Source organism: Ostrea edulis, chromosome 3 (genome assembly GCF_947568905.1).
Source record: "Ostrea edulis chromosome 3, xbOstEdul1.1, whole genome shotgun sequence".
NCBI classification, from domain to species: Eukaryota; Metazoa; Mollusca; class Bivalvia; order Ostreida; family Ostreidae; genus Ostrea; species Ostrea edulis.
Genome location: NC_079166.1, coordinates 13,006,487 through 13,015,543, shown reverse-complemented (window position 1 = coordinate 13,015,543; position 9,057 = coordinate 13,006,487). Strand labels below are relative to the sequence as shown.

Sequence of the window (9,057 nt, the reverse complement as noted above, 5' to 3'; positions counted from 1 at the left end):
CTTAACTATTTCTGAAATGCGTCACGGTACGCTGATTTAGGTAGACCTCTAGGGCACTGACTGATGGTTGAGCCAAGGGATTGTGGGGAGCTGTAATGACGACCAGATAAGAACTTTTTGAGTTTTGGAAAAAAGTAAAAAGTCGCATTGAGCTATATCTGGAGAGTATGGTGGGTGTGGCAAGACGGAAACCTTCTCCAACTTCAAAAATTGCTTCACAACCTCGGATGTATGTGATGGAGCATTATCATGAAGTAGACGAACATGCCTAAATCCTGACACAGGGCGTCTTTTTTGATAATATTTCTTGAGCTTTAGAGCATAACATCTCGGTAATACCGACCTGTAACATGTTTGCCCTTCGAAACCGTAATTTGTACGGTTATACCATCACATGAGAAGAAGATGCAATAAAGCACCTTCTTTGTGCTTATGGTTGTTTTGGCAACTACGGGGTTTCTACCATGTTTAGTTAGCCATATTGTGTTTCCAATTTTTCTTACTGGTTCGAAATAGTGAACCCATGTTTCGTCACCAGTAACAATGTTTGCAAATTCTCTTTTATTGGTTTTGGGAAACATTTTGAGCAATTGCTTAGCGGTTTTTACTCGTACCCGTTTCTGGTCATCTGTCAATATATGCGGTATCCATCTGGCAGAAATCTTTCGTACTTTGAAAATACGCTTCAAAATGAAATGCACCCGCGATAGCGATAGCAATATGCCAACATCTTTGGTAATATCACGAATCGTGTATCTGTCATCACTTTCAATTATGTTCCTGACTTTTGTGTCATTTGCCTTGACTATTACAGTCACAGGTCGGCCAGATTTTGCTGCATCTTTGATGGACTCAGTGCCAGTCAGAAATTTCTTTCTCCACTTATGAACTGTCTCATACGATACCTTACCAGACCCATAACCCCCCCCCCCCCCCCCCCCCCACCAATTCAGTACAAATCTTTATTACCGAATGACCGAGTTTTGTGCGAACTTTTATATAAGCTCTAATTTCTTCAATATTCTCAACCCGTTTCCCATCCATTTTTACAACAGGGGTCAACGACTTGCTCTATTGAAATGACTATAAGTTTAAAACTATGTGGAGCTGAAGATTCGTGTTTATACCGTTGGAGAGGTATTGAATAAAGCTATGCATGAGTATCATCATCGTGCAAAGCGTTATCGCGCTGTGGTACAATGCACATTACATATCGAACATTCCTCGTAAATTTGAAATTGTGTATTTACTGACGTTCGGTAAAATTAAAAAAATACCACGTAACAATTTCAAATGAAAGAAATGCCATGAGCACAAATAAAGAGCAAAATGTAATGCACGCATACATGTGCATGTGCTTGTGCTACCTTACAGTAATGAACACACTGAAAAAAATATCTTAAACAACTCCATTTGATTGAAAGCAACATTACCAAACTGCTTATTGCTGAGAGATGCTTTTCTTGCGAGGCTGAAACTTTCAAATTTCCATATCTTTAAAAAAAAGTATTCATGTATGTCATACTGCAGAAAATAAAAGATTTTAATCAGCGAAACTGTCCTGTAATAGTCCACTTCCACACTTAGATATTGTAACTGTCCTGTAATAGTCCACTTTCACACTTAGATATTGTAACTGTCCTGTAATAGTCCACTTCCACACTTAGATATTGTAACTGTCCTGTAATAGTCTACTTCCACACTTAGATATTGTAACTGTCCTGTAATAGTCCACTTCCACACTTAGATATTGTAACTGTCCTGTTATAGTCCACTTCCACACTTAGATATTGTAACTGTCCTGTAATAGTCCACTTCCACACTTAGAAATTGTTCATTTTCAAGCATGAAAGGTGAAGATGACGAATACTGCTATTTACGGAATTAACCCATTCATGTCACCGGGAATAATAGTCGTATATATTGTAGTTAGATAGCCTGAGATTTACTACAAATGTAGGAGATCTTGGGGTACTCGATATGGCACAATGACCTACTTACCTACTGACACAGTTATGTAAGTGCACGATGTTATTTACGAAAAGGACGTTTTCAGTATTTCAAACAATCTTTACCTGCTTTTACTCATGAGTGCAGTGATCTTTACAATATATGGCTTGAATAACAAAGGCGTGTAAAATAAGATAACATTTAAAGGTGTGATTTGTGGGTTTTCCTATGATTCATGTTTCCCTTTTCCAAAGGATACTTTAGATAGGAAATTGTTCTACATCAATTATTTTCAAATCATGCTAGCGTTCTAAACCAATTAATGATCGCGGTGGTAATGAAGCTATAAAGCAAGTATATACATCAAAATCCATAGGAAAACACAATGATAAAGTCATCACTGCTAAACACCCACTACGTTTGGAGAGAGAAATTTTAACATTAGATATATCATCGATATTGTATACATTCCTTTCCAAATATCCAACTACGCATAGGATAATACTGCTGCATCTAGCATATCTAAGGGAATTAGGATGTGTTAACTATATCTGTAATTAGTAATGTGGATGTGTTTACTATATCTGTAATTAGGAAAATGTGGATGTGTTTACTATATCTGTAATTAGGAGAATGTGGATGTGTTAACTATATCTGTATTTAGGAGAATGTTGATGTGTTTACTATATCTGTAATTAGGAGAATGTTGATGTGTTTACTATATCTGTAATTAGGAGAATGTGGATGTGTTTACTATATCTGTAATTAGGAGAATGTGGATGTGTTTACTATATCTGTAATTAGGAAAATGTGGATGTGTTTACTCTATCTGTAATTAGGAGAATGAGGATGTGTTAACTATATATGTATTTAGGAGAATGTAGATGTTTTATTGTATTTGTAATTAGGAGAATGTGGATGTGTTTACTATATCTGTAATTGGGAGAATGTGGATACCTTTATTAAAGTTGTAATAACATTTATCGCGCATTGTAAATATTTCATTATTCTCACGTTTAAACACTTTTCCCCTGTAATTCTGATCCTCAATATGTCAGTTATGTTTTGCTTGACAATCACCTCCCAATTCAAGCTGTAGGGCGAACTGTTGTTACAATTGTGACTGCTACGATGCAGCTTATGACATGAATGGGTTACAATTTCAACCAATCGTGATATGAATGACGCAGTTGTTTCATATGCAACATTGATTATCGTTAAAAATAACATCAATTCAATTCAATTTGCAATTCAATTTATTCTCATATTGCACAAAACAACACAGAGAAGATCTACATATACCCGATGTTAAACAAAGAATCCAGTTGATGCAATGCATGAAAGAATGTACAGTTTATATTTTTTAACCTGGAAGGGTAACTCTCTTGTGAATTATATTGATGAATTTGGTAAGATTATTCATGATATATAACTTTTTACATAAAACAAGTTAAAGAATTTTATGGCATCAACAGGAAGCATTCCGATATCATAGTATTATGCTACTAATATCGAACTTTCCAAGGGCTATTAAAAATGCCTAAATTCGAATATTAGATGGGCCAATATATGGACACACAAATGTACTTACAATGTAGTTAAAGATGTGACAAATTTGTTAAAAGCTATAAATATTCAACTAGGATGTTTGGCACCACTATCGAAGTAAAACAATCCTTTTCATTTAGAATAGTAGATCTAGACGACACATAGGCGGATCCAGAAAATTAGTGAAGGGGTGGGGTAGGGTGTCTAGCACTTGATCTTTTATGTACTTTTTACAACCTCCATCCTTATTCCATTTACCCCCTTTACAGGTGTACTTGACATCTTACGGAATATCTTTAATCAGTTTTATAAATGAAAATTCATAGTTTATTTACTACTTGTTTCCAAAGTTCTTGTTATTCGTATCGCCATACTCAGATCTGATTTAGCAATGAAAGAAAACAAGCTGATTTAAAGTTACTCCCAATAGGTTGGGGGCCTAGGCGGCGAAGCTCTGCGATTAAATGGTGCAAAATCCTGCATTCTGAGCATTTTCCGGTGGTTCCTTTTCACCTTCAAATTGTCTACTTCTTAAAACCTTTATGCTACATATGCTTTTAAAGAATTTTTAAGTGATACTTGTATCTGACGAAAATATAACATATATATATATATATATATATATATATATATGTGTGTGTGTGTGTGTGTGTGTGTGTGTGTGTGTGTGTGTGTGTGTGTGTGTGTGTGTCAATGTATCGTCTTCTTTATCCTAGAATTCAATGACACATGTATATACTGGTGTTGATAAATTTGAATGATGCAGTTACATGTAAGTATCCACCTTTAAATTAATATCAATTTGACTTAAAGACTTTTTTAAAAATTGAACAAACTCTCAAACTTTTTGGTCCTCAAAAAGAGGGAGGGATCCGGAACCCCCACCCCATCTCACTATCCCCTCAACTCAAACACACGCGCGAGGGAAGGAATATCTAAATGAATGAACGAGAGGTGGTGGGATTATAACATACTCTTGGACAACACTTCATTGTTTTCGGTGATATCACAAAAAGGGAGAAAAAGCTGCAAATGGGATGACTGGGCCCCTCTCAATATGCTGGTCCATTTAACCCTATTGTTAAACGCATGTATGAGAGATGTGTCAGGAATATCTACCTTATTAGAAGAATACAAAATCTGTAACAAATGAACAACAACAAACACGAAAATAAGAAAACTTGGCATTGGAAGTTTGGATTATTAAAATACACATGTACTTGTTGCACTTAGTTATCCAATATACAGGGAAAAAACCCACCATTTTGTTCTTTTTAGTTATTTTGATTAAAAAAATCTTTGAATTAGATATACACCGGTTTTATGTGATATTGATTCTTCAGGTAAGTACATTGTGTGTTGCATTAGTTTCTATTCTTGCATAAGGATATACTGTTACAAGTATATTGGCGGCATTACAAACATGTGTTGCGTAGATATATCATCCACTATATAAATACTAAACACGCTATTTCAACGTTAGCTGCCACGCAATGCATGTAGTCAGCAGGGTGATTTTCTAGCTTCTGAATTAGCTTGTTAATTGTGAAACAATGAAATTAGCGTGGATTTTGTTAATTGCTTTTATCATTGTTTTCTTGTGTGAAAGGTTGGTTACTTAATTTTTTGTCATGCTATCTTGTTTATTCATTTATTTTGTAATCGAAAACCATATCAGACTAAGCATAAATTTTAATATGTTTTTCTACTGATATCATTCCGTAAAATCATGTTATGGCAGCTATATCAGAACCAAGATCCTTTTATTTCAATTAGATATTTCGGTCATGAACAATGCTATATTTCAAAACATTGCATTATTCTCAGTAAGGAAGAAACAATCCAATGTCTAGATCTTCTAAAGAAAGAGATGGAAAACAATACATACACATGTAGTATTCAATCAATATCCTAAATATACGCAAGGAAATTATTTTTGCACACTTTCGTGAGAAGCATCACTCGCAAAATTAAATTATTTGTTTTTAATTCTATATTTCTAAAATGTATAAACATTTTGATCAAGAAATTTAACTTCCTTAACTTATTTTCCAATAAAAAGTACTCACTTAAGATAAATAATTTACGGTGTACAAGTTTCTAGTACATGTACATATACCGTTTGCTAAATCAAACTTAACGGAACATGTTCTATAATATATATCAATTGCTGTTCCATAATATTTCGCGTTTAACAACAAACAACTAAGAATGCTTTCGTTCAAAGAAAAACAAAAACGAAACTTACTGAATTGTATGTAAGAAAGAAAAATAAAAGTATGACAAAACGTAAGTCTTAATAAAGTTTTATATACTCTTATGTTTCTTTTGGGGTCCAGAAAAATATAGGATATTAGTATTACATGAATAGATTCAAAAATGAAATGTGGTGTACAAACGTTCTTTAGCAATCGAGGAGCTGTTCTTTCGTAGATTGTAAGTTACAAATCATGGATTTCACACATGATGCATTGAGTTATCTTATTCTGATCAGAATTCCGCAGAAGGTCCTAATTTCAGATACACTGATCAGTAGAAATCATCTTCATAGAACACCTAATCTAGGGAACTTTGAATTCTACACCCTTGCTGTGATCATACCTTCTATCGAAAATGACAACATTTGCTTGATTTGATTTTTTTTGGGTCAATTTCTAGGTCAGCATCCAATTCCTGCAATCGTTCCACTGGTCTAAGGAAGACAAAATGTACGAAAGGAACGCGGATGATTACTACGTACTACAGAGGCTGCGGATGGTGGTGGCGGAAGAGATGCAAAACGGGAACCAGGTAAGTCTTCAATCGTTCTCACAGAACAAGGACACAAGCAAGGTACAGGTATGCAATTCATGCTGTTAAGCTTGATACTCAATGACAATGATGCCTTATTTTCATTACCTTTTAAACCTCCTTTCATTGAAAATTCTTTCTGTTTGTAAATTTAAAGTATGAAAGTATTTAAAGTATGAAAGTATTTAAAGTATGAAATTATTTTTAAAATACTGGATATCGCAGGTGTTATGGGTCAGAATTACCCTTAATAATACGGCATAATCTACAGAGCTAAGTTAGAAATTAACACAAGTTATTTACAATTATTGCAAGAAAAGTTTAACAATATAACTTACTATTAGCCAACTTACAACAGGAGTACAATGATAATGTCCAACGCCTTGTTCAATCTACACATCAAACAGTCACAAATCGGCTGTAAATTCCCTAATTTACGTTTGCCAAATGCACTTCCTTATATGACATTCAATTTTTTGTAACATGAAGTTGGTCACGTGATCAATCTTTTCTTGCGTATAAATACAATCACCGCTTCAAAAGTCAAGAACTTTCACCTGACTTATTGCTTATGCAATGCAGTGTGAATATAGCGCCCCCCTTTTTTTCGAGTGCGAGTAAAATTTCTTATTGGCACCCAAAATGGCTGAGTATTTTGGCTGATACTTGGCTTTCACCCCCCCCCCCCCCCCTTGCTCGGAAACCCTGGACCCGCCACTGCAATGACATCATAACAGAAACAAACACATTAAGGTATTTATACAGATTTTATTTTGCAAGCAAACAAAAATTTCATCAATTAATAAAACAGAAACATTAAACACACCGTTCAGTTGTTTCATTTTAAACAGTTTTAAATATCGTCTGCAACTATGCCTAGACTGCAACTTCTGCAACATGGCGAATTCATAAAATGACTTTGATATTGGATGCGAAAAAAATGAGGCAGATTTATGAGCCTATTTATTTGATGATGATGATAAGTTAACCTGTTGTTTCCTGGCAACTGTCATCACTGCGATGACTCGGCATGATCATGAGCGAGGATGGTTTCGAGGTTTGAAAAATTATGTTCATGTCAGGGTACAAGTGCGAGTCTTCATCAAAATCCTACAACAAAAATTTCTCAAGTGAACAAAAACTCTATCAGTTCGTTTTCGTTTTCACTTACACACACTGAAGGTAAAACAGAAGCAACCTACCTGTATCTCGTCTAAATCTGTCCTACCATCTGCTGCATAGCTAAAACATGAGTCTTACGTCTGACGATGAGCATACTTGTACCGTTGTTTCCTTCCGAAACCTGACTAAGAGCTTAACATTAACTTGACCCATCTATCCTCCAAGATTCTTTACATTTCTGAAGAAAACTGAGTTCAACAATTTCGTTTTCAACTTCAAGTAGGCTAAGTCAACAGCATAATTTCCATGTAGCTTCAACGTTTCAAAGATTACTAACTGGGTGACTCTAAGTGTGGATGGAACAATTTATAATGCTAATAACGGGAACTTCAAAGTTTAAAATATTGAAGGTTTTATTACTCTGTAATTTATAAAGAGGTAGTTGACAGTTTACTGAGATACTCCACATGTTGTATTTGGTCAATATACTTTTTTCTGTATGCTACTATCTCTATACTTACAAATCATCTCATTTACAGGTACTGGATCAAAACTACATATCATACGTGTTACAAACGTTGTAGAGGTGAGTCAATGCGTGTTACTGAAAATGGATTGAAATTAACAATACACTTGTATTCTTTAATGCGTAAAATAAGCAAAACCCAACATTACGTTTTGACATAGTGGATGGAGGTTGGAGTAACTGGTCAAGTTGGAGTTCGTGGTCACACTGTCTAAAATCCAATGGTAACTCATGCATTGGCCGTCAGCATAGAAAAAAACATAGGAATTGCAATAGACCTACACCAAAAAATGGCGGACGTTGTTATGGATCTCGATGGTACTATGTTAACAGATCATGTTCGAGGAAAGGTAAAAACGGTGTATATTATTCATGATTTATTGAGAAAGTAAGTGTAGGTACGGGAAACAAAGTTTAAAAGAATAAGATTAGTAGATATCTTAAATACCATTTACATGCTTCGAGTTAATGGAAAGTGGAGCTCTTGGGGACCTTGGAGATACACTAGTGCCTGCTCTAAGACGTGTGGCCTGGGATCAAGACTAATAACGAGAAAACGGTCATGCTCTAATCCCAGACCGAAGTGTGGCGGGAGATTCTGCTACGGATTCCCCAAAATGAACAAGATGGGCAAATGTTCTCTTGGCCATTGTAAAGGGTAATATTCTCTCTCTCTCTCTCTCTCTCTCTCTCTCTCTCTCTCTCTCTCTCTTGTAAATTAGGAAACTGATATTACATGTATCTGCTAAGGTTTACTTTATAGACGACATTAAATATGGAAATATTTTGACTTATTTCAGATGAACAACAGGACGCTGTGATCTGCAAGAATGATCCATCATTACAAGAGCTCCTTATAACAAATCAGTAATAAAATGTTATCAAATAATCCAATAGAATTAAAAATTTTGCTTCTGGTATACGAACCATGAAACCTCAAACTTCTGATTGGTCATAAAATCCTTAAATCTACATGAAAGTATATATGCAAGACTATGCATTAAAAGGGTTTTAATTGCATTACCCCATTTATTTAATTGGTTGATATATTGTTAGAGAATTCCTCAGAAAAAAAGTATCAAATCCGAATTTGTATCATAAATTAATCAATTGAATGCCAC

General features: G+C 34.8%; 1 protein-coding gene across 1 annotated transcript; it reads left to right on the top strand.

Moving 5' to 3' along the window:
• The first annotated feature begins 4,911 nt into the window (after positions 1-4,911).
• LOC125677149 (properdin-like) lies at positions 4,912-8,825 on the top strand. The gene is made up of 6 exons (XM_048915115.2): positions 4,912-5,107; positions 6,157-6,288; positions 7,950-7,996; positions 8,098-8,286; positions 8,402-8,594; positions 8,737-8,825. Exons 1-6 carry the CDS (start codon positions 5,052-5,054, stop codon positions 8,738-8,740), a joined length of 621 nt encoding a protein of 206 aa, XP_048771072.2. The 5' UTR covers positions 4,912-5,051; the 3' UTR covers positions 8,741-8,825.
• Positions 8,826-9,057: the final 232 nt, after the last annotated feature.